At 38.8% G+C, this 27,017-nt stretch overlaps 1 protein-coding gene across 3 annotated transcripts; it reads right to left on the reverse strand.

The window, feature by feature from the left end:
* Positions 1-1,110: 1,110 nt before the first annotated feature.
* Positions 1,111-25,326, reverse strand: LOC127789167 (uncharacterized). Of its 3 annotated transcripts, none has more exons than XM_052317977.1 (11): positions 25,096-25,246; positions 24,514-24,828; positions 23,896-23,973; positions 23,209-23,732; positions 5,521-6,159; positions 5,216-5,370; positions 4,296-4,501; positions 4,061-4,191; positions 3,637-3,983; positions 3,450-3,553; positions 1,111-1,451 (listed from the first exon to the last, which is right to left on the reverse strand). In XM_052317977.1, the coding sequence occupies exons 2-11, from the start codon at positions 24,806-24,808 to the stop codon at positions 1,381-1,383; spliced, it is 2,550 nt and encodes an 849-aa protein (XP_052173937.1). In that variant the 5' UTR covers positions 24,809-24,828; positions 25,096-25,246; the 3' UTR covers positions 1,111-1,380. The 3 variants fall into 3 exon arrangements, with proteins under 3 accessions (XP_052173937.1, XP_052173935.1, XP_052173934.1); XM_052317975.1 differs by having other exon boundaries at positions 25,088-25,245; XM_052317974.1 differs by having other exon boundaries at positions 1,112-1,451; positions 25,161-25,326.
* Positions 25,327-27,017: the final 1,691 nt, after the last annotated feature.

Below are 27,017 nucleotides of genomic sequence, written 5' to 3' on the forward strand. Positions count from 1 at the left end.
TGTTAATTAAAATATAGATAAAAAAATATAAGATATGAAAAATATTTTAAATCTTCATCTTTTTCAATGTATCTACTAAACTTAAACTTATCTAGTAACCCTTAAAAAAGAAATTACAAGACTTCTTAACTAAATTTCTTCATATATGTTTATCTTTTTCTTTCGTCCAAAATAAGCCTATTCTAATCGATATAATAACATATTTCTCAGTAAACGCTACCTTGGATTATGGCGGAATCGACTACTCGTTTGACATCTTCATCTTTCCTGACATCACAGTGGACAAAGGAAATGGCAGAATTATCAGAGCCAATTTGTCCAGAGAGTGAGTGGCCAAGTTCGTTCTGGACGTCGGCGATCACGACTTTGGCGCCGTCTTTGACAAAGTGCCTGGCCGTGGCCTCGCCCACACCGCTGGCGCCACAGTTGACGACGCCTGCAAAAGTAGAATCAATAATATAGATAGATGGGTTTGCTTAATTAATTGTTCTGCTTTTCCGCAGCAGCATCGTCTATGATAATTAATGGGGCGACTTAACTAATAAATTACCTTTTGGCGATGATGGAACATGGAAGTGGCCGCCTTCATCATCTTTCTTACAACTTCTCTGTCAGAAATACACCAACCCTAATTGGCGGGCTTGAGATGAAATGGATTTCTTCCGGATGCTGCGCCTTTTATAAAGCATTATTCCATTTCTTGTGGTCGCCATCGTTGGGTTTGAAGATTCAAAGCCCGCCCCGCCACTGCAGTAACTACTGTTCCTACTCTCAATTTCTCTTCCAAGTTTTTTTTTTTTTTTTTTTTTTCTTTCTAATGCCAAGTCTGTTGTGACAAAAGTGGTCCAAGTTACACTGGATGAATTTAATGCATGGCATCTCCATTCAAAAGTGGTATTGAAAATGGGCCACTCTTGGCCCAAAATATAAAAGCCTATTTATGTGGATGATATAAGAAGTCCCTTAAAAAGGGCGAAGTTGGGGAGGAACCGTTTCGAGGCAATTGTGCAAAATTTAATTTTACTTTAGGCCAATCATATAATTTATGCTTTTAATTTCCCTGTAATTGGAGAAGAGAGAGGGGGAGGGGGAAGAGAGGAGAGAGAAAAAACAATCAAGGGTAAAATAGTGAAGATTCTTGTAATTTAGCCTTTAATAAGAGGTAAATTTTGATTTTCTGATTCAAGGGTAAGAGTTCAGAGTTACAAACACAAATTCCAAATCATGGCGGTTCTCTCTCAATTGAAACAAATGGACAATTTGTGATCATTTTTCATGCTCTGATCATAATAAGTGAATAAAAGATGTATACCAATCATATTTCTCAAGAGTATCAATCAGCATATCCTCCACAGTCCCATCTCCATCATCACAACACTCCTAGAAAATCCCGGTGGCAATGCTCGACGTCGCGTTTATCTTCAGCGAGTGCTCTGGGATATATGTCATACCTGTTCGAGCCAGAAGGCACAGTCATACTTCTCTACATTAAGCTACAAAGTATTCCTTAGTCATAACAAACAGCCCAATTTATAAATGCAACCATCAAGCAGCAAGGAATTAATCATGCGAAGCCACTCAAACTAAATACAGCTAGCTATTTATATTCAAGTAAATCAAGAAATGAGGAGCTTTCTGGAAAAGGTACAGATGTGCAGCTGTCACCTATGTAGTAAGTAGCTGATCAAAGTCGTCACTCTGACGCGATGGCCGAGGTCTTACTGCTTTGTCCTCTTCATAGAGAATTTGATTTCACCTGGTTCATGTCAAGGCAAAGGGGCAATAGTTATGCCATTCACACAGGTCACTACATATAAGACTAGGAATTTCTCTGCCTTGAGACAGTGAAAGAGTCACTGCCTCCGTTCCCAAGAAAAAGGCTCAACTGGAAGGCATAAAATACTCCCGTAGAGATCGAAAAAATGCTTGTCCTTTCTCTTCGTGCACAGGGAGTAAGCTGTCATCACAGTTCTCGATCTCTTCACGGGCAAATGACAGTTTGCCAATTTAGTACTGGTATCCATGGACAATGGACCTTGAAGCCCATGATTTCACCTCAATTGTCCTTCAAAATCCCCCAGAATTAACTCACCCCACTACAATCAACAACCATCAGTATAAACCTAGTTCCACAGTCATCATCCCCACCCACTTACCATCAAGTCCCCCACCAAACATCCCAAACTCTTATCGCATACTAAAACCAATGACCGCATCTATCACCAAAGTGACAAATACCAACAAACCTAAACAATGAGTAGGAAATAGAAATGCGCAATAGCCTATGTATCTAGAGCTAACATTTCCCTCTTGGATGTTGTCAACAAGGTGATATCTAACCTATTTCTATTATATAAGCAAACAACACTTTTGGTGTTTATGAAGCTCTCTGCCAGGTTTTCCTCAATTCACAAAAAATGCACTTTCCGCCTTTAAGAAACTGCAACTACCAGAGCTAGGTGGTTATGGGTGGTTCCAAAGGACTGTAGGAGATTAGGGAGAGTTGTAGGAAGTTTTGGGAAATCAGCTCCATGAAATTTTGGTTTGTAAGTGCATCGTGCATGCCACCCCTCTAGTATATTAGAAAGGGAAAGGGATAAGATAGACGAGATATAAAGTAAAGCAAACAAATGTTAAATTTTTTATAGCTTTCATTTCAATTCGAATATAAAAAGATTCCTCAAGGAGACTGACAATGCCCAGGGGATAAAGCAAAAAAAGGAGTCCCACAACTCATAAACACCCATCATTTGCAATGCCACTACCCTAAAAATTAAGCTTCTACCACAAAATATCCCAACCAATCTTAATTATTTAAATTCACTTACAATGGAAATACTTTCACTCTAAACATTGTCCTTTTTATGGTGTCTTACTCTAAATGAAATCTTTGTTTATTGAAAGAAAAAAAAAATGTCTGAGGCAATTAGATCCTGAAAAGAATACTGTAGAACTAAACCAATTGGCCATGATTTGTTGGCGTATCAAGAAGGAAAAATGGAGGAAGAAAGAAGAGGAGATCCATTAGAACAGCAACGAAAAGAACACTGTAATTAATTGCAAGTATCCAGGACCCTATACAACGAACCATGAAGAAAATTGTTTCTATTTTTCGTGCTGCTGGGCTTTCATGAGACCAAAACTGGTAAATGAAAATTTTTATTTCCCTGAGAGAAAAGAAGGGTAATTTCTCTGGGTTATTTTTTTTCGGTTTGTTTTTTTTTTTTTTTTTTGGGGGGGGGGGGGGGGGGGGGGCGGAGTTGCTTATTTGAAGAGGTTAGTATTACACATTACATTTTCTATCACCAGCAACCAGCAAGTTATGACCTAACTGATTGAAAATGATAAATAATACAAAAAATAACTAAAAGAAGCCAATTCTTTTTTTTTTCTCTTTCTTTTTTTGTAGGCAGTTAAAATTAAAAATTAACACAAAAGGAGAAGAATACCTTTCTCCTTAACATTAATCTGTAAGGAATCCAGGGTAATAATGCCATCAGTCAATGGGAGAACCTCAAGCTTGACAGTAGCCGTGGATTGGGCAGGCACAGATCTAATGCAAGTAAAATTAACTATAATCACCATCTCATCTCAACATAAGTTCTAGAAGTAGAAAAGAAGAGAGTGGTGCATTACCCCAGTGGAACTCTGCTCTGCAGCCACAAATGAGTGCAACCTGAATCAGTACTTGGAAGGACATCAGAGATTTGCTCACAAAAGGAAACAGACCAAAGTCCAGCATCTGCATTCTCTCTCTGATTTATGAAAGCTGGAGACGCTGAACTTGTACTCTCCATTGCAGAACTTCGTCGTTCACCATTAACTGGTAACACAGACTCAGAATGACTAATAAATGGGCTAACTGGCGATGTGGGAGAAGAATTTAAGGACACAACTGATGGAGGAGAAGTAAATGAAGCTGGAGCAAGCACTGTTAATGTTAGATCTTCAGATGTTAAGTTTGAAGCCTGAAGAGTTAACACCTGACAATTGGTACCAGTCAGGATAAAACCATCTATTTACCACTAGTCAGAAAACATTACTCGAGAGTTGGAAAAACCTGAACAGGAAGCTGAGTTCTTCCATGTGGACTAAAATTTTGTCCTGACATTTCAGATGCAACAGAGATCATAAGATCCCTTAAAATGCGTGGTTGCCAACTTGTTGTCTGCTTGAAAAACATTTTTGATTCTACACACGACACAGAGATGAGAAGAAAAATACATCAGAACAAGATCAATTAAATCCACCAGGAACTTCTGAGAAAACATGGATCAAAAAGGCTATATAACTACCCGTATAGTTGCTCCGACATGATACTAGAATGGCATAGAGGTCAGAAGTTGAAGCATTCTGTTTCCCACCCAAAGTATTGGCAGGAAGAGACAAATTTGATCCAGCCTGTGAATGGGATGACTGAGAAACTCTGTCCCTAGGACCCTTGGTATTCTTCCACGTCAAAGTTGCTGGTTTGAGAATAAAAGAGTGTTCTTCACCTCTCCTGTCATGGGACACCAGCACACAACTGAAGACAATCAAAAACTGCGGACCATAATGCTAGAGCCATTATTTCAACTTGCAAAGAAGTCTGTCCAGCTAGCAGATACCTAATTTTCCTCCTTAAAGAACATGCATATGCAACAACACATACACATTCATATTTATATATCTGTATATACGAGTCTAAATTATAACATTTCTGCATTCAATGGTTATTAAGTCACACAAAAAAGTGTTGCTTATCTTGCTTAACTTACTAGGAAGAATGGATTGCTGAAACAAAAGGCCAGGTAAGATGGATGCAAAAGGTAGGAGCAGGAAAAACTAATTTTTCTCCACCTGTTTGATCAAAATTCTAATCATTTCTAATTGCCTACATGAATGGAATGCACAGTCAGTGCATGAGGGTTGGATCACCACTTCACAACAGTCAAGGGAGGGTAATTTTCGTACACAACCTTACCATTGATTTGAAAAGAAGTTGTTTCTATAACTTGAACCTGTGACCTTCTAGTCACAGAGTAATAACCTTCAGTGGTACCAAGGCTCACTCTCATTAAACATTTCTAACTGCCCCCATGAATGATGCGACAAATTTCCAATATAATATTATTGATGAAAACAGAGAGAACAAACATTAGCTTTGGTAATTGAATAACCAAGTCTTTGTGGGAAGATGAAACACCATAAATTTAGTCCATCAATAGACAACAACCTGAGGGCAAGATTAGGCAAGCTGTGGCCATCCCCAGGTTCAATACACGCAAATGGTAATGAAATTGGTGGTCCACCTTTAGACACCTCCTCAAAAACAACAGTAATGGCATCCAAGTATATGACAATATCTGGAGCATTAGCAGGAGAAACATTCTGCACAAATAGCATACCCTGCTTCAATATTTCTGGCATTGTAGAAGAGCCTAACTATGGTACATTAACTGTAATAGATCCTTTTATTCAAGAATACTACTTTAGAGTAATATTTACATAATCTAGAGTTTGCCAAGCATCTGACCCCACCTTTATCTGGACACAGAGAATGTCATCTGCATTGCAATCAGCTGCAAAAGAACGAATTTCTATAGGTTGAATAATTTCAATTTTCCTCCTCCACCTTCTTCCTGGTCTGTAAATACCTTCCAATCCACATCGAACAGAAAATCTGTCTGGCTCCAGTGATACACCTCGGAAGGATAAAAGCCCTTCACTCCCAGGCTTTTGACTCTTTATAACTTTCTGAGAAGCAAACTGATCCCAATCTTCGAGATCAATATTTGGTTTAGAACTAGGGGTTGCAACAGGTACAGGTGCAGGTGCTACAGTGTTTGGTGGAAGTGAAGACATGGAATAACTTCTAAAGTGACCAAAAGAAAAGAGCTGAGAACCAGATGAAGCAGAAAAGTTTGGCTTCGTTGATGTACTACGAATAGATGAATTGGAACTCAAGGTTGGAGGAGATACAGGTCGGGATGGAGGCGCTATAGAATTATCCAATGGCAGCAACCATTTTAACAAGTCTCCACAAGGGTCCTTACTTGCACAATCTGAGTTGTGTAGGCTCTCATAACTCAACTTTCTATCCTGATATTTCTCAAATTGTAATATTTCCAGGATGGGATCTCTCATAAAATCAACGCCCACATTTACCTGTAAAAGTACCTGCATTCTTCCAACCAAGAAAATAGAACAGGAATTAATAATCGTCAACTAACCAATCCAGCTGAGTACAAGAAACAAGAAACAAAAAGGGACATAAATCATAATAGCTAACAACATATGTTGCAAACAAATTTTTTTCCAACCACCATAAATGCAACTTTTGGTTTGTAATTGAGAGCAAATGTTAAAGATAACTAAGAAAAGGCAAGAAGATGAAATCACTCATAAAGTTCATTAAGAACCAATATAAGGGTAGAAATGCATCAGCCAACTTTCAAAAAAAAAATGAATTATACAACACTCCAACTCCATTGAATCGATTAAGTTAAAAGGCTAAATATAGAAATCTTTATATAATAGTCTAGGTAGGTATTGACTCAACTTTACAGAATACGCAAGTTTAGAAACTTAGGCTGGTAAATCCTAGAACTAGAAGGTCCATAAACAAAGTCCAAAAATCCAAAGCATGAATCACATACTATCACAGGTTGTTCACTTAATTTGGAAATTAGAAAACCATAAAAAAATCTATAAATCTGAAAAACAAGCAGGCAAAGTTGAAAGAAACATCCAACAAGACTTGCCTCGACCAAAAACGAAGTACTAAAGCTCCAAAAGAGAGCCCCAAATAATTCCTAGTCATATTTGATTGGTCTATTTACACTGTATTAGTTCAACCACCAAAGAGATATTGAAAGGGTTGAAACTCAAGGTATATGGTTGTGTGGAGAAAGTTATTTTTTCTTCACACCATCAAAGGGCAATACACAGAGAGAATATATGCACAAAAGAGAAATCCAATCACATCCCTAAAAACTAGGAATTCTAATCAGCAATCAACTAATCTAGATGGAAAACAGAGAAAGTTAGGAACTGTATAATCTCCTAGCTGTACATTGCCTAAAATAGAGAGATTATGGAATATTCTAACACTTTCTCTCAAGCTGGAAAATATAAGTTTGTCATTCCCAGCTTGCCAACAATCTTTTGAAACGTATGACTGGCTAGCCCTTTAGTGAGAACATTAGCAAGTTGGTCTCCTAATGGGGCATATGGTGTACAAATCAATCCACTATCAAGCTTTTCTTTTATAAAGTGTTGATCTACTTCCACATGCTTAATCTAATCATGTTAAACTGCATTATAAGCGATGCTTATGGCTGACTTGTTGTCACAATATAGTTTCATAGGAGTTTCCCACTCAATTCTGAGATCATCTAGTATTATCTTGAGCCAAAGAAGCTCAAATTCCCAGTGCCATGGACCTTAACTCAACTTCTGTGCTTGATCTTGCTACTATTAGTTGTTTCTTGCTCCTCCACGTGACTAAATTTTCCCCAACAAAAGTGCAATAACCAGATGTTGATCTCCTATCAACTATGGAGCCTACATAGTCTGTGTTTGTGTAGGCTTCAAGACTGAAGTTTGTAACCTTCTTAAATAGAATTCCTTTGCCCATATGTGCCTTTGAGTAACGAAGAATGCGATATACTGCATGGAGATGTGTATTCTTAGGGTTGTGCATGAACTGACTCACAACTGACCGTGTAGACCATACATGATTGAGTGTGAAACAAATAAATTAGTCTTCCAACGAGCCTTTGGTACATTCCTTGATCCACTGGCTCATCTTTTGTTGCTTCACTAAGCTTGTGGTTGGTTTCAATTGGCATCTCTAAAGGCTTGCATCCTTTTTGCTCGGTCTCATTAAGTAGTCAAGAACATACTTTTGCTGTAACATAAAGATTCCACATTTCGACTATGCCACTTCTATTCCCAAGAAGTATCTTAATCGCCCTAAATCCTTAATCTCAAACTCCTTAGATAGGCATTTCGTCGGGACTTTATTTTCCTTCTCATCATTTCTAGTAACAATAATGTCATCTACATAAAGTAGGAGTGCAATCACTCCCCTTGACACTATGTTTCATAAACAAGGTGTGGTCGCCTTAACTTTGTTTATACCTCATTGACAGCATTGCTTTTCTAAATCTACCAAACCAAGCTCTGAGAAATTGTTTTAATCCGTAGAGTGCAATTTTGAGTCTACACACCTTGTTTGTATTAGTGTCAAATTCCGAAAGGCAGGCCATGTAAATTTCTTCTTCTAGATCCCCATGTAGGAAGGCATTCTTCACCTCAAACTAGTGTAAATTCCAATCAAAATTTGCTGCCAATGATAACAAGACCCTCATTGTATTCATCTTGGCCACTGGTGCAAATGTATCTTGATAGTCAACACTATATGTTTGAGTGTAGCCTTTTGCAATCAATATGGCATTGTATCTCTCCAAAGACCCATTTGCCCTGTATTTCACAGAAAAAACCCATTTACATCCAACCGATCTTTTTCCTATCGATAAATCAACCACCTCCCATGTTTTGTTTTTTTCAAGTGCATCCATTTCCACTTTGATGGCATGTCTCCACTCCTCACTCTCTAGTGCCTCAAATACAGTTTGTGGTATCTTGATGGAGGAAAGGTGGGTGACAAAGCTTTTGTGTGAAGGTGACATTCTTTCAAAGGTCACAAAATGAAACAAAGGATGGCTTGTACATTTTTGGCTACCTTTTCTAAGTGTAATGGGAAGGTCGAGATCACTCTCATTACTATTTGAATCTAATAGTGGCAAATCATGGTTAGAACCAATAATAGGAGGAGAGTACTAACCTTTGTGTTTAGCTCAATTCTAGGATTCGGTTTGGACTGTTGAGTGTGCTTCAGTGAAGTCACGATACTCTTCCTTCTTGAATAAACAAATTCAATACATAGCCTCTGTTCAGGTTCCTGGGTTTTTGGTGGCTAGGAATTGGACTCAAACTCAGTTCGGGTTTCAATAGGAGTGGACTCTAAAGAGATTGGTGAGTTAAGCAATTGTGTGGCAAAAATGGGTTGTCACAACCCTAGGGTTTAGAAAGGAATTTGGAAGAATTCAATAGAGAAATAGAGAAGAATTGGAGAGAGAGATAGAACTATAGGTGTCAAAAGGGCCGGCCCGGTCCGGCCCGAGTCGGCCCACGGGCTTTTTAAACGGGCCGGGCCGGCCCTTTTACTAAAAGGGCCGGGCCGGGCCCGGGCCCTTTTATAATTGATAGGGCCCGACCCGGCCCACGGCCCCCCTACAAAAGGGCCGGGCCGGGCCAGCCCGTGGGCTAGAGGGCCGGGCCGGGCCCTTAGCCCACAGGGCCTAGTGGGCCGGGCCCGGTGGGCCCGGCCCTTTTTTTTTAAATAATTTTTTTAAAAATAATACATATAATATATACATATATAAATATCAAAATAATACATATATAAAAATTAATTTGTTTTTTAAAAATATTTTCTATCTTAATTCTTAAGTTTTAAATATTATTTCATTATTTTATATTTCAAAATTCTATATGCCTTATAATTTTTGTTGTGAATTGATATGAAAAATAATGTACATATAAAAAGGAGAATGTTTATTTATAATTTAAATATATAAAAAATTTAACTTAAAAATTTTAAATAAATTAATTGATGGTTATTATTTATATATATTGCGAAATTAAATTTTTTAGCATCCAATATCAATAATTACCTAAGAATAACAAAATTAAAAAAAAAAATGAGTAAGGGCCTTACTGGCCCATAAGGGCCTCATGGGCCCGGCCCATAAGGGCCCAACGGGCCACGGGCCGGGCCGTGGGCCCAATTTCTTTGGCCCAGCCCGGCCCCCCAATGGGGGCCGGGCTCGGCCCGGCCCGTATGAACAGTAACGGGCTGGGCCGGGCGGCCCGCGGGCCGCCCGGCCCTTTTGACACCTCTAGATAGAACTGAACAGAGATAACTGAGGGAGAAGAGATGAAGGAACAAGAGAGAGTTAGGAGAATTAGGAGAGAAGAAACAGAATTACAATTCATTCATCAATATAACATCCATCCTCCTACAAGTAACCTTTTATAGGCATCAGCTAGCAACTAACATATTCTAGAAACAACACCCATGTGCACTTCAATAGAATTATTAGCATCTCCTAACAAACAATGGTAACTAATTACAGTATTCCCCCTTTAATTCCCATTGGGTCATGACAATTCCCCCTCCTTAAAAGGTTTATTGTCCATAAGAGACCTATTACTATTGAGCCGTTGTTATTCATCTAATCCCAACTTTCTCTATCAGTTTTATTCTTCTTTCTTTCTTTCTCTTTCTAGGACTCTTCCTCTTCGCTCTTATGTTCCTTTGCTTTTGCCTTCCCTGCAAACATAAACGGTAAACCTCAAGAATCTCCATGCTAATGCTCCCTTCTCCAATGTCCAAACACCCGAACCACATGACAGCAGCCTCCTTTTCCATCCTCTTTTGAACCATATGGTTGTTCTCCTATTCAGTCAGTTTCAATTATCCTTTTCTACTAGAGCCAACACCTGTAACTAGTCTATACTATTTTAAGTAACAACAAGACTGACGCTCAAAGCAACAGTAGAATTGTGCAAGTCCTCAACCTCCTGCTTCTTTCCTTGGTCCAAGTCCTCGATGCGTGGCTGTCTTTCATTAGTGACATGGAACCTATCTGCAACATTCTCTTCATCTTACAATGATACTTCATCAGCTTCTTGCAAATATGAATAGTAATCCCCCCCCGATATCCATGTCTGATTTCTCTTCATTGTCGGCGTTTTTAGTTACAACTGGTCGGTCCAACTCCAATTTTTCCTCAGATTCCTACTTGACATGATTTGTAGCCTTAGAAACTCCTTTGATAAAATCGATTTTGGCCCTTTCTCCAAATCGAGTACACAAGTTACTTACAAACACTAGCCAGCTCCATTCCACCCTGGCTCTACACCAATTCTAGAACCAAGCATCGGCCACATCATCGAGATACGTTGTAGCCATGTTCACCTCCTCCCTTTCAGCTACTCTATACTGATAAAACACCCTCCCACACTGTCTAACCCACCATCTAGGCCTATCCCTTTCAAACGCGGGAATGTCCATCCTAGGCCCCGTAATTTTGTGGTGAGTTCCCCTATTTCCTCTATGGAAGTTCTCCTCCTTTGCCTCAGCTCTATCCCCTGCCTCCATCGAATCATGTGGTCTCTATCTATTCCTTGGCGTCGTCAAAATTGGCGCCAAGGAAGCCTTGGGGGAAAAATCCATGGGGAGGTTGGCATTAGGCTACCAAGCAAACATGCTCAAGGCGGCACTCACCTACTAGCTTATTTGCAGGCTTAATCTAGAAAATTTCTCTCTGAGCCCACTAATGGCTCGATCCAAATTGGTTTGCATTGTCCGATCAGCTCCAACTGACCTCTTCTTGAGTATTTCTAATTCCCAACTCCAATGTTTCCCAGCGATGATCTACTTGTTCTTGGTTTTGTCGCATTCCAAGCTCAATGGCATCCAATCGAGATTCCATTTGCTTCGCCCGTGTGCCTTCAGCCATAACCACTGCTCAATTCCATGAGAATTCATTGCTATAACAACCGCTTGCTCAGCTTCTAAGGACCTCTTCGGAAATTTATTCCGGTACTAAATTTCAGCAACCTTAGATTCATAGAAGGCTAGATCTAAGTCAACCTTTAGCTATTGCTAAACGGCCTTCAAATCAATTACCCCTCAAACAACCTGTTGGCTCTGGATAATTTCAGAAGACAACCTGTTCTAATCAGCTTCGGAAACTAGCCCGCAACTTCTAAAACCAACACTTCCGCTGCGCAACTTTGAAAACAAAAACTTCTGTTGCGCAATTACTTTCGGAACTTGATTGAATCTGTTTGGCCTCCAAATTTACAAAAAATTCAATCACTGAAACTGCTTCGATAAATCGCCAAGACTTACTAATAATTGATTGCCTCCAAATCTGCAACCTTAGCAGTTTCAAGTTCAGCCAACCTAATTCCGCCTCAAACAAAATCCACTGAGATTTGGATCTACTTCGCCTTCAATTTTGGACTTGATTAACTCAAGCAGGAGTCGGCGGCCAACGAACTGCTCGATTAACTTGATCACACTCCGATGTTCAACAATCATTCTTTCCTCTTCCAAATTCACCAGAGTTCCATCACTGGAACCTCACAAAGTAGCCTCGATCAGCCCTATCCTGATTCGCTTAACTCACAAAGTAGTTGAAGACCACCTAACTCATAAGTCACAAGCCGAAATTCATCTTCAACTTCCGAACCTAATGGCTACGAGTTTGCCAATTGTTGGACTTGCTTGCAACTACTTGCAATCGCTACAGATTCAAGATCACCCAGGCCTACTTCCACGCCTTGCCTTCCTATTCACCTAATCACCGTCCAATGGCCAAAATCAGAGCAACTCTGATATGCCTTCAGAGGTTGCCTAAATTCCACTTTGGAAACCACCTTCCTGAATCTTCCAGATCCAATTCGACAGCTGAGGATCGCCGCTCAGTTGTCGTCGAACTAATCGAAGGTCTAGGACGTGCTCTGTTGCGGTCTCCAGAGGACTCGATGGACTATGTTGTAGCTTCCTGTGAGTTTGATCAGTTCTGTTGCAACTCCTCGAGAGTTCGCCTATATTGCCAGAAATTCACCTAACACTGATTGCTACCAAGATCGCTGGAATTCGCCTAGCTCTACTTCAATGTACAAGCAAGTGTCAGCTCTCCGAAGCGGACAACAATTTCGATTAAACAGTAGAATAGAATGAAGGGAGCAAAAAGAAAGAATGAGAAGGTAATTACGCAGAAGCAAGAGAGAGAGAGAGGAATCAAGGATTCTCTGATAAATTCGTACATAACCGTAGGAAGGAATTCAGCACTATATATAGCTGGATTCCTATCCTTCAATGAGCTGTAACCGCCCACATGCATGAGAATGTACCTGCTGCTAATACAGCAACTGATTTAGTATAACCCTCACAGCTAGCTACTATCATATGCTCTGTTTCTACCCTTAACTATAGATAATTGTAGCAACACTCCCTTACAGCAGGTTATTACATGACAATACCCCCTCTCATCAAAATTTTCTTGTCCTCAAAAAATATTAAGGAGGCTTGCAGCTCGGGGAAATTGATTAAGTAGATCTGGGAGGTATTCTCAGGTATTATCATCTGCGTGTAGGCCCGACCAGTTGACTAATACTTGAGGGATGGGGGCTCCATGCTTGTAGATCACTCTTTTATCCAGAATGGCTCTAGGTTCTTTAGGCTGCTCCACACTTTGTATAGAATTAGGCAATGTAGGACTGACTTGTTGTTCAGACACTGACTTCTTGAGAAGCGAAACATGAAATATAGGGTGGATGTTAGCATTCTCTGGAAGCTGTAGTTTGTAAGCGACACTGCCCACCCTGGCAGTTATTAAAAATGGCCCATGGTATTTGGGTTGCAGCTTTGAGATAGGTCCTAGGGATGGGGACTTCAAGTGTCTTGGGTGTAATTTCAAGTAGACTCTTTCCCCTTCTTGGAACTGCCTATCACTTTTCTTTCTATCCGCGAATTGTTTCATTCGGTTCCTAGAATTGGCCAACTCGGTCTTAATCAGTTGTAGGGCCTGCTGTCTTTGCTGGAGGTAGGTATCTAAGGCTGCCACTGAGGATGTCTCTCCAACCCCCGGAAGTAATGGTGGTTTGTAACCGTAAAGTGCTTCAAAATGGGACCTTTTGATGGCACTATGGTGGCAAGAATTGTACCACCACTGAGCAGTGGCCAGCCACTTGTGCCATGATTTTGGTTGCAGGAAACATATACACCTCAAGTACATTTCTAGTCTTTGGTTTACCCTCTCCGTTTGCCCATCAGATTCTGGGTGATAGGTTGTTGACATGTTCAACTTGACTCCCAATAGTTGCATTAGCTCCTTCCAAAACAAGCTAGTGAAAATTTTATCCCTATCCGATACTATAGCCTTGGGTACTCCATGCAATGCTACTATCTGGTCCATGAAGATTTTAGCAATTTCCCTAGCAGTATATGGATGAGACAGCTCCACAAAGTGGCTGTACTTGGTGAATTTGTCTACTATTACCATGATACAATCCTTACCTTCTGACCTTGGAAGTCCCTCAATGAAGTCAATGGAGATGCTCTCCCAAGACCCCCCCTGGAACATTCAATGGCTATAATAGTCCCAAATAGGCCACGTTTTCTGTTTTGCACCTCTTGCAAGTGTCACACCCCATTACAAATTCCATAACTTCCTTCTTGCTACTGCAAATGAGTGTTTAGCTGTTGTTGCAATAAAAATTTCAGACTCTCATGGTCTGTCTTGATCACAAATGTGCCTCCTTCTAAATAGTGGCGCCATTTATCCACTGGCAACAATACAGCCAGCAATTCCTTCTCATAGATACTTAATTCCAAGTGCTTAGGTGCCAGGGCTTGGCTCAAGAAGGCTAGGGGTCTGCCCTCTTGAACCAACACAACCCCGATTCCACTAGCACACGCATCCGTTTCAAGTACGAAGGGTTTGCTGAAATCCGGCAACCCCAACGTGGGAACATTGCTGACAGCTTGCTTAAGGTCTACAAATGCTTTTTCTGCCTCTAGACTCCAATAAAACCCATCCTTCTTCAATAATTCGATCAGGGGTCGACTGATGACTCCATAGTTTTTGACAAACCGGCAGTAGTAGCCCGTCAGCCCCAAAAATCCCCTCAGCCCTCTTACATTGATAGGTCGCGGCCAGCCTAACATGTTGCCACTTTGCTAGGATCAGTGCTCACTCCAGTTTTAGATATGATGTGACCCAAGTATTCCATTTGTTTTTGAGCAAAGGCACATTTTGACTCTTCAATATACAATTGATTGAACCTAAGGACCTCAAATGTGACTTTTAAGTGGTAGATATGCTGATCAAAGGAGGAGCTGTAGATTAGAATATCATCGAAGAACACCAAAATGAATTTGCGGAGGTAGAGTTCAAAGATTTGATTCATCAATGATTGGAAAGTAGCCGAGGCATTAGTCAACCCGAAAGGCATTACAAGAAATTCATAATGCCCTTGGTGGGTCTTAAAGGCTGTCTTGTGAATATTTTCGGGTTTCATCCGAATCTGATGATAACCCGACCTAAGATCTAATTTGGTAAAAACAGTGGCATACTTAAGTTCATCAAGTAAATCTTCTACTATAGGTATGGGAAATTTGTCTTTAATGGTTATGGAGTTTAGTTGTCGGTAATCAACACAAAATCTCCATATTCCATCTTTCTTTTTGACAAGCAAAACAGGTGAGGCAAAGGGACTGTTGCTGGGTTGGATGATAGATTTACTTAACATATCCTTGATGAGTAGCTCAATTTCAGATTTCTGTTTAGGGGAGTATCGGTAAGATCTTAGGTTCACAGGCTCGGCTTGAGGTTTCAAGTTAATAGAATGATCAAAAGCTCTTTTGGGTGGAAGGAAATGGGGTTCAGCAAAGAGGTCCTTATACTCAATCAAAAGTAGAGTAAGAGAGTCTAGTTCTTGTACCTTTCTTTGGTTGGATGTCTTACTGCTGACCACCACACATATCTCTCCTTCTTGTTTAGGGGTTTCCTCGGAAATTTCCACCGTATGGAGGGAGAAGAGTTGAGCCACCTTTGGAAATCTGCCCCTGAACATTCTTCTCAGCCGTTTACTCGAGATGATTTTACACACCCCCACCTCCACATTGCCCGGTAGGACCTTTTTGCTACCATCCTTCTCGAAAGTCACCTCCATCTTATTGAAATCGAAGCTGATTGGACTCACTCCCTTCATCCAATCCACCCCCAGCACTACATCACAACCTCCCAACTTAAGCAGCCTAAGATCTGTTGAAAATCTTTCTTCGTTCATCTCCTAGCAGAAACCCTTACAAGACGACTGGCTCACCACCTTGTTGCCATTGGCAACCGTTACTGATAGGGAATGGGACAGGCTTACCTCACACCCAAGTCTCCTCGCCACAGCTTCATCCAAGGAGCTGTGAGTACTCCCACTATCTATGAGAACCATGATCGGCTAATTGTTCACTCTTTCTTCCACCTTGATAACCTCACTGTTGTTCACCCCCTTCAAGGCACGTAAAGAGATCTCCCCTTGGTCCTCTTTCTCATTTTCTGAGAGTTCTTCTCCTTCCTCAGTTTCCTCGTCTTCCCCTTCCAATAGCAACAACCGCCTCTTACACTTGTGTCCCATGAAGTACCTATCCCCACATTTGTAGCATAAGCCAGCTACCCTCCTTTATTCCATCAGTTTACCTCCCATGGTCGGTACGGGATTGGTGGAAGGTAGGGCTAATACGCCTCTACCGTTGGACCCCCCTTCTCTTGGTGCCAACCTATTCCCTGATTGCCATCCTCCTGTTATCACCCCCCTCGTTTGATTCCTCTGTTTTTTTATCATTGCTTCAACGATCATTTCCTGCAGCCTTGCACCTTCCACTGCTTGCTTCACCATATGGGGCTGTCACATTTTTACCATAGGCCGCACCTCATCCCCTAAGCCGCTGATGAAGCTCGAGACATAGTACTCCTCAGATAGCTGAGGGTTGTGCACCATCATCATCGATCTCAGCTCCTCGAATTTTTGTTGATAGGCCTGGACCGTTCCTTTTTGTTTGAGCTTATTAAACTCTTTGATTACATCCCTCATGCTTTTATCTTCGAACCTCACGCAAAGGTCCTCTACAAACACACTCCAAGGGCTTCCCTCCTTAACCGCAAGTCATGTCTGATACCAAGCATCTCCCATATCATTCAAGTAAGCAGAAGCCAAAGTGATCTTTTGTTGTTCCGGAATTTGATATAGGGAGAAGACATCTTCACGTCCACCACCTCGGATTCTCCCCCTCAAACACTGGAATCTCGAGCTTTGGCATGGGATAATTTGGGTTGTGCCGATTAACCGATGCTTCTTGCCTCCTTTCTCTTACATTCTCCCCCACCATGTCCGTATCGAACTCAAACTCCGACGTTCCTATCGGTCGCAGTTCTACTCCCACTCTAGGAAAAATGGGCTCCGTTCTTTCCCTCAAGGGAAACTCAGGAGAGAACCTTATGGGTTGTTGATTGGTGAACATCCGCACAATCAACTGTATTTGCTCCATCAACTGTTCCTGCAACAGGTTGCTCTTCGCGACTCTCCACCCTCCAGCTTTCCATCGCTTGGTCGATCCGGGAATCCACTCCATCTCCAATAGAGGTTTCGAGTGTTCCCACTCAATTTTGCATCTCTGTTATTATCGCCGTCACCTGCTGGAGCTGAGACTCCATTTGCTTCATCCTCGTTCCGTCGGCCATGATTATAATTTCTTGCAAGTATCGTTGACGCCCAAGAGCTGCTCTAATACCAGGTTTGTCAGCTCTCCGAAGCGGACAACAATTTCAATCAAACAGTAGAATAGAATGAAGGGAGCAGAAAGAAAGAGAAGGTAATTACGCAGAAGCAAGAGAGAGAGGAATCAAAGATTCTTTGATAAATTCGTACATGACCGTAGGAAGGAATTCAGCACTAGATATAGCTGGATTCCTATCCTTCAATGAGCTGTAATCGCCCACATGCATGAGAATGTACCTGCTACTAATGCAGCAACTGATTTAGTACAACCCTCACAGCTAGCTACTATCATATGCTCTATTTCTACCCTTAACTATAGATAATTGCAGCAACACCCCCTTATAGCAGGTTATTACATGACAGCAAGTCGGATCGGAATGACTGAATCTTAGCCTAGAACTGTCGAAATTACTTAAGAGAGAGATTGGCCGAGGAACGATGGCTCTGATACCAAATGTCACGACCCTAGGATTAGGCTAGGGTTTAGAAAGGAATTCAGAAGAATTCAGGAGAGAAATAGAGAAGAATTGGAGGGAGAGACAGAACTGAATAGAAATAATTGAGAGATAAGAGAAGAAGGAACGAGAGAGTTAGGAGAATTAGGAGAGAAGAAACAGAATTACAATTCATTCATCAACATAACATCCATCCTCCTATAAGTAGCCTTTTATAGGCATTAGCTAGCAACTAACATATTCTAGAAACAACATCTATGTGCACTTCAATAGAATTATTAGCATCTCCTAACAAACAATGGTAACTAATTACAGTATTGCTCCTCTAATTTCCATTGGGTCGTGACATGGGTAAGGACAAGAAATTAACCAATCATTGTCTTTCGAAAGCCTAGGTTCCCCCTGAAGACCAAGATTGGCAAAGAAACTTCCATGTTTAACAAAAGTGACATTAGCTGAGATAAAGGTTTTGCGGGATGATAGGTGGTAACATTTGTAACCATTTTGAGTGGAGGAATACCCTATGAAGACACATTTAAGAGCTCTTGGATCAAGTTTGTTACGATTATGTGAGTGAACATGGACAAATACAACGCAGCCAAATACCCGAGTGGGCAAGAAGATTGAAGAAGTAAAATGCGGATAAAATTGTGAGAAAACTTGCCTATAACTTAAAATCAAGAGTGCGGGAGGGTGTGTAGTTGATTAAAAGAGCAGATGTAAGAGCAGCTTCCCCCAATAGATAGTTTGGGACTTTGTTTTGAAACATCAAGGCATAGGTAGTAGACAGCAAAAGACCATTTTTTCTCTCTGCCACTCCATTTTGTTGAGGGGTATCTACACACGAAGATTCATGAATCATTCTTTCATTTTGAAAGTATGAGGATAAGTTTTGATTGAAATAATCTTGTGCATTGTCTGGCCTTATCTTTTTTATTTTTACTCCAAATTGATTTTGAATCATATTATGAGAGACTGAAAAAATGAAACTCGCATAAGATTTTTTCTTTAAAAGAAAAACCCAAGTTACATGGGTGCAATCGTCAATAAAGGTAACAAATCAAGTAGCCCCAGAAATATTTTGTATATTAGAGGGTCCCCAAATATCTATGTGCATTAAGAAGAAAAACATTGAGGATCTTTTATACTAATTGGAAAATGCACACGTTTGTGTTTGGCAAGCTCACAAGTATCACAATGAAATGTGCTAACATCTACATTCTTAAATAAAGATGGAAACATGACACGAAGAACCCTGAACGAAGGATGACCTAAACGATGATGTTGAAGCAAGATCTGACTCAGGGTGGTACTATTTGTATTGGACAACAAAGAAGTAGAGATTCGAGAAGTGAACCTTGTTGAACCCACCAATTTTGTTTGCCAATTCAAGATAGTAGAGCCCATTGTTTTCCTTAGCATGCCCAATCGTCCTCCCTAAATCTCAGTCCTAAAAAACACAATAATTGAAAGAAAAGTTGGATTGCAATTTGAGTCATTGATTAAAGTGTTGAACGGATAAGAAATTTGTGGTGAGTTTTTGGACATGTAGGGCATTTTTAAAGGTTAAGGAAGGGCTCAGATGAATGTCACCTATTCCAAATACGTTGATGGAGGATCCACCAACTGTGATAATTTTCCAGGAGCTGGAACATGGAGTATAAGTGGAGAAAGATTTTGAGGAAAAAGTCATGTGATCGGTTGCTCCATAATTAATTATCCATGAAGTGGGTTGGTTGTAATCCGAAGCACCAAGACCATGAGAAGCAAGAGACATACTTGATTGTGCAAATGAGCAGACACCGGGGTTGGTGGAAGATGTACCTAGAGTTTCAAGAAAGGCCTTTGGCTTCTCAATGTCCTTTTTATCAAATCACATTGTGCTAGAGGTTTCCTGGGATCTCAACGACTCCTTTGACTAAGATAGATTTACATGTCCCTTCCTTTGTCCACCCAACGATCAACATCTTGGGGTTTATCATGAAGCTTATAGCATTCATCTTTAACATGGCCCTTTTTCTTGCCATAGTTACACACAAGTTTGAACCTATTGTTTTGCTTCGATTTGGATTTCTTACCCTCTGAATGTGAAGTAGCTTGCTTGTTTAGAGGATTATCCTTGTAGCCCCTTGTTGTTAATGCCAATCCTTCCACCGCTTGATCATTAAGCATTACATATCTTCTACTTTCCTCGGCTCGGATAATAGAAATGGTCTCATTCAGCGATGGTAATTCATCATTGCCAAAGATTTGAACCCTGACTTGATCATATTCTAGCCAAAGTCCAGCCAAGAAATCATAGATTCGATCTTTTTCAATAAACTTCCTTAGTGTAGTAGCATCATCATGGTCTTTCATTGAAATGGATCGATAGTGATCCATCTCCTGCCATAAATTCTTCAACAAATTCGTATACTCAGTGATAGAATGATTACCTTGCTTGGCAGCCATCAATTTCATCTTGATCTCATAAATATGGGTTGAGTCGTTCTTCTTGGAGTACGTATGTTGAATAGTCTCTCAAATCTCCTTTGTCGTGGACAAGAACATACAAGTATCACTTATTTCTAGTACCATTGCATTCCAAAGCCATGCCATAACCATCGAGTCCTATTCATCCCATGCTACAAACTTAGGGTTATCAAGTTTTGGTCCCGTGCCAAGGAGATGACTAAGGTGGTGTTCTTTTCATGTTTCAATTTTTAATTTTTAGTTTTGAATTAATTTTCAATTTTGTGTTTTGAGTGTCTATTTTGAAATTTTTAAAAACGCGTTCTTTTTGTCATTTTGAAAAATTGTTTCTTAAAACAGAAAACTAAAAAACGCGTTTGCTTTGAAATTTTGTAAAATGTTATTTTATGATATTTTATTTAAGAAATTTGATCATTAAATAATAAAATCAACTCTTTTTAATATAACATTTTATATTAAATATTATCATACATAATATGTGTAATACACTTACTAATATATTATACCCAATATTTATTTTTAATTATAATATATCTATACTACATTTTTAAAATTTTAAATAAATATATAATTTTATTTTCTAAATTTAAGAATAAATTTGTCTTTTTTCTTTTCTTTTTTTTTCCTTTTCTTTTTTTTTTTTTCTTTTTCTATTCTCTCCTCTTCTCCGTTGCCGGCGACTACCGCCGACCAAAGATTCACACGATCAGAGCCTACCATTAGAAAGGCCAAGCAAAGAGGGTTAACATACACAAAAATTGGCCAGATTTAATGGCTAAATTTTGATAGATTTGATTTTTAATTTTTGGCCAAACCTCAAAAACGCAGTCAATAGCCACCGGCCACCGTGGATGGTGGTTTCATGGTCGTTGGTCGTCGTTTGGATGTTGCTTGGCCAGCCGGCGGTCATCAAGCCATCATTACCTGCTTGCTCTGCCATGGTTGTCGTCTGCCAAGCCTCATCAAGCCACCATCGGCATCATCAAGCCATCATCGTCGGCTCCATGTGGCCGCCGGCGATGGAGGATGAAGGAGGAAAGAGAAGTTGTCAATGTCGATGGTGGCGGGTGAGGTCAACGGTAGCAGGAAGAGAGGAGAAAGGAGAGAGAGAGAGAGACAATGGGTTCTACGATTGGGTTTGAGGGTGGGGGTGGGTGGTGTTTTCCGCATTTTGTGTTTTCAATTAGCTTTGGCTGAAAATACCCAAAACAATAAAATGTTGTTTCGTGTTTTCTTTACAAAAATTTTCCTTGTTTTCGAAAATGCATTTTTGAAAATAGCAAAGTAAATGCGTTTTCAGTATTTTGAAAAATTGAAAACGGACTGAAAACAACAAAGAGAATAACCCCTAAGTTTTCCTTTCCTTTTGAGAAATGTTCAAACTAGTTGTGACCATTTCAGATAATTTTTTCCATTCAATCTGTAAGAGGAATGGAGATTTTGCAATTCTCCCAATGGTGTATTGCTAATCGCTTCTTCAGCAAGAATAGGAGTTTAGGGACCTGTGGTGACAGATTGATCAAACATGTCAGTATGGGGAGGGTTTTTGATCACACGGGAAACACAGCTTTTGGGAAAAAAATTCAGAGAGAGAGCCTAGGCCCTAATACCATGTGAAGAAAGTTGAATTTCTTCACACCATCAAAGGGAAGTACACAGACAGAATATATACACAATAGAGAAATCTAATCACATCCCTAAAAACTAGGAATCTCCTAAGAATCAGCAATCATCTAATCTAGATGGAAAACAGAGAAAGTTAGGAACTGTATAATCTCCTAGCTGTACATTGCCTAAAACAGATAGATTGTGGAATATTCTGACAGGTTGCACCAAAGGAGGAAGGGGGGTTGCTTTCAGACAGAAGTACTAACCAGGTTAGGAATACATCTATTTTGAAGGGGGAAGGTACTCCTGTACGGGAATCAAAGTGGTTAGAACAGAACAGCGCTTGCGAGCCAAATGTAGGGCAAAACTTGGGGACAGAGCAGCAGAGCAGTCAAATAGATGAATGGTGGAGAACATACAAACTAAATCTCAAAAAACATTTATTAAAAGAAAAGTTCACTTCAGCAGCTCTTGGCTCACACGCTCATTTTACTAGGGAATCATAAAGTTCATGTATCATCAATAAAGGAAAATCAGTAACACCATTCTCAAACCACTTCCACCTTCCAACAAAAGGAAGCCACAAAATAACTTCCACCAGCATGCATCTAAAATTCTCAAAGAAACAGACAAAATAGCAATCAAGAAACAATGTTTGGGTCTTCACGTCTCAACCTGCTTGCTGAAACAATAGCTAGTTAAACCAAGAATCAAAATGCAACAATCAACTATGTCCTTTCATCCGTTTCCCACACTATAAGGGTTTTATTTAATGATAAAACAGAAACTTCTAGATATTACCATATCCTACTGTAAGTGTCTATAATCTAAGCTGAGCTTATTCTGAGTAATGTCCTTTGCCAGGCCTGGGTGTCAATTACAGATCAAAAATTCAGATAAAAACTTTTCTTTGATGTGTAGGTGAAGTCATGATTAGCAATTCCACTACAACAACATATCAAGCCTTAATCCCCTGATCCCTGACTAGGTGGGGTCAGCAAAATGAATTCTAGCTTGACAGTCATCCCTATTTATGTATTCTAGCAATTCCACAATTAAATTAATTGAAGAACTCTCCAGGTTAGGAAGTCAAGAAAAATAGTAGCTCCCCAAATGCTACACTGGCATGTAGAGTATAAGAAAGAGGAACTGTGAATATAGTCAGTTAAGAATCAATCAAGACTTTGCCTTTGGTAATAAGAATATCTACACTTGCATTTCTCTCTCTCTTAATCAACCTTAAAAACATTGGAGAAGTTTTTTTGAAACATACCAGTATGTCTCCATTAGGAAGAGAGCAACAATTAATAGCATTTCTAGCCAATCCACCAGACACACTGGCATCAAAGTTTCCTCTGTCAATAATTGCATTAAGCGAGCCCCCTTTTTTCAAAGAAGATTCAAAAGATTCTTCTGGAGAGCTTCTTTTCGACCAGAGCGGCTCATCTGATTCTGAAATACGAACAAAGAAGTGGGAATTCTCAAATTTTCGCAACAGTCTTTCAGTTTGTCGTTTGCGATCTTCCATTCTAAGAAGAGATTCACCAGAAGAAATATCCTTTTGTGGATCAATCTTTTCTGAAAGATTATCACTATCCTGATCAACATCATGACTAATCGGACTCACTTCCCCACTCTCAGAAGCAGCATCAATTTCATATCCAACATTTCCATTTTGTTTCTTGGTGTTTTTCCCAATGCCATTTTTACTCATCAAGGCAGCAACTTTAAATGGTGTGATAATTTCTATATCCTGCTTATACGCAGACAAGCATGCTAACATATGGACTTGCTCACCTAGAATAAGAAAAGAGTTCAGATCCCAATGAGACAAGGAAAAAGAAAGAAAATAAAAAAGGGCTCCTCAGACAGCATATAAAATAAGGAAATGCACTCCAAAAGAGTGAACCATGTCAAATGTTATAATTAGCTAAAGCATTAGATTTAAGAATAAACCTACCAGGAAAAAGAAAATGGCGGTCTAGAGAGCGAAATGAACCCATATCTGATGCTTCACTCCAATTATCAGGAAGGTTCTCTATACAAAGGGAGGAAAAGAGAAATCAAGCACTAGAATTGGTCCATACAAAAACTCAAGAAAGAAGGCATAACACTTATCAAGGTCTCTATTAGAAGAATGCACATCATGATAACTAAAAGCCAATAAGTCATTTGGATAGAATTATTAGACGGTAAAGAACATAAGCATTTCAATAACTAATTCAGGATCAATTGTGATATAACATAGGCCTTAAGGCTCAGAGAATCCCAATTGCAAATTTTCACCCAACTTGTAAAATTCTATTTTCTGGAAGTCCATAAATCCCAAAAGGTTCACCATAGTTGAAATCTTATTTGACTCATAAGAGAAGAAACCGTAGTTATGTATCCAATACATTCCTAGTCAGAATAGACGGCGGCTAACTGTGACACGTGTCTGGAAGTTCAGTTCAAATGCAAGTGTTTCTTAGTATGTGATAAACCAGCTGAACTGCGAGAACAAGTACACTAACACAATTTGACTCATAACTTGATAAAACCATATATAGAGTAATTCAGACAACTGGTGGGGAAATACTATCTGGGATGATTATGCATCCTTCGTCTTCAGCAACATCAATGTAGTTCTCCACAACTGGCAAGTCATCCTTGGATCTTGTCCCCTCGCCGCTTCCATTTTCACCCCCATTTCCATCAGCATCACCTCCACGAACTTCACCCGCATGACTCTGAGAAAATGGATCTTCGGCTATAAGACCCTCCAACGTGGTCACATGCTTCGTAACATAGATCCCATCTGTCCCCGATAAACTAGAAGGCTGCTCTGTCACCGGAGGCGGCGCTGTCTGGGCAGGCCGCAGCAGAAAATTCATCGTCCCACCGAATATTTTTTCTACAACATCAAGCAAAATGTCTCAGAATTCGCATTTCTTTTTATTTCCATCTGTAAGATAAACTACACACGTATACACAAATTCATCGCATTTCCTGAAACCCTAACATTTTAGAGATAAAAAAAAGAGACAGAGATCCGACCGATCAGCAACGGGGATGAGAAATTCCCCTATTTGTTGAATCGCACATACGTGGACACAAATGATGCACAAAATTGGTAGAGAAACATATACATAAACATATACATATAGACGAACCTATATACCTACATCCTTCACACACCCGCACACACACACAGCAGATCGGATATCGCAGGCGGAGAGATTATACCAGATCGGAGATCACAGTCGGAGATTGCGAGGGAAGACTTCGATTCACTGTGCGGGCATCAGTCGCTGCCTTCAACTAAACACTATAATTCGTTTGGTTTCATTGATGGCTAATTCGAGACCATTTTCTATTTCTCTGTATTCTAAGTGTATTTTTACGTCTTATATCTTCCTAACCACCTGAATATGAGTAAATTAGACTCACGCCCCTAATTATACTTTCTCCCTGTTATTATTAAAATTATGAATATGACAAAAATATTTTCAAATTTTCTCTTTTTATTTTTTTTATTCTCGTTCTTTGTTTAGCAAATCAGCTAAAACTCAATAGTTTGTTAATCTTTTAATCTCTTTATTTGATTCAACGATAATTAAATTATTACTGAACTAAAAAACGAAACACGTAAAGTCAAATTGTGACTAGTTCATCGTATAATTAAAAAATAAAAAAAGTAATAAAATATGAGAATATTTTTATTATATTAAACTTTCTTAACACGTGAAGTAATAGGAGAGAAAAAACGTATTTATAGTGGTAAAATCATAATCTGTTATTTTTCAAATATTATGGATATTTTTATTTGTTTGTCAAATATTAAGAGTATTAAGCGTAATTTGTCCTTTAAATTATTACAATTATTAAGATTAATAGTGGTATACTAAATGCAAATAAAAAAATAGAGTTTTTAAATACAAAAATGATAGAAACTCGTTACATCATACACAATAACAATAATATATTTTTATTGAAATAATTACGTCTTACTTGTTAAACCTATTTTGAAAAATATAATGCTAACTATTATCCTTAGGTCTACTAAAGTCTTTGAATCTTTGATGTTTAAGTCAATCGACACGAGACCAATGGGCAATCCATTTCATTTTTTTAAGATGATTTCAATTTCTATCAATCTTTATTATTTTTTGGTGAGGTATATATATCTCTTTATATGAGTATTTTTTAAGATATTTATAAAAAGTTCTTTAATAATAGAGAACTCTTTTGATCACATTTGAGAAAGTTGTTATATTAATTGCCCAGCCTCTACCCTTTTTATTATCCAAAAGAAAAAAATTATTTCCTTATTGAGCAAATAAAGTTTACGCATTAGTGCAGATATAATGGGTGATGTGGCTTCCTATTTTCTCTCATTTGATAGAGTATATGATAAGATATAATGAATAATAAAAACTACTTGCATGATATTATTTTTCAAAACATATCATATCGGTTCATTTCACTTATGTTTGAAAATTCGTGATCTACTTAATTATTATAGCTTTAAGAGTAATAGATAAAATCTTATATTTATTAACTTTCGAACAAATTATTTGGCCAGATTCATATTTTTGCTTATATACTTTTAGTTTTATTTTTATAATTATTTAAAATTTTCATTATTTTGATTACACTCGTGAACCTAATTTTTGAGTCAATTTAATCCTTATATATTGACATTTTTTTCGTGTGTCAACTCAAAATTTTTGTTATTTTGATTACAGTCCTAGATATGCATTTTTAAGTTAATTTAATCATATATTTTTATATTCAAAAAAAGATAAAATGAGATAATAAAGTACAAGTCACGCTCAATTTATATCAAGGTGCTAAGAGTTAATTTGACTTGAAAATACATGTTTAAAATTATAATTAAAATAATAAAAAAATTAAATTATCATAAAAGAATGTCAAAATACAATAAATTTTAACTGATTAAAAAATACAAATTAAAAAACGTAATCAAAATAATAAAAAACTTAAATATATAAAATAAAACATAAAATTACATGGAAAAAAAAAAGTTTGGCCCAACTATTTTTGTATTTGCAAGTAATAGTTTAGGCAATTAATTTGGCA

This window comes from Diospyros lotus, chromosome 13 (genome assembly GCF_014633365.1).
Source record: "Diospyros lotus cultivar Yz01 chromosome 13, ASM1463336v1, whole genome shotgun sequence".
Taxonomy (NCBI): Eukaryota; Viridiplantae; Streptophyta; class Magnoliopsida; order Ericales; family Ebenaceae; genus Diospyros; species Diospyros lotus.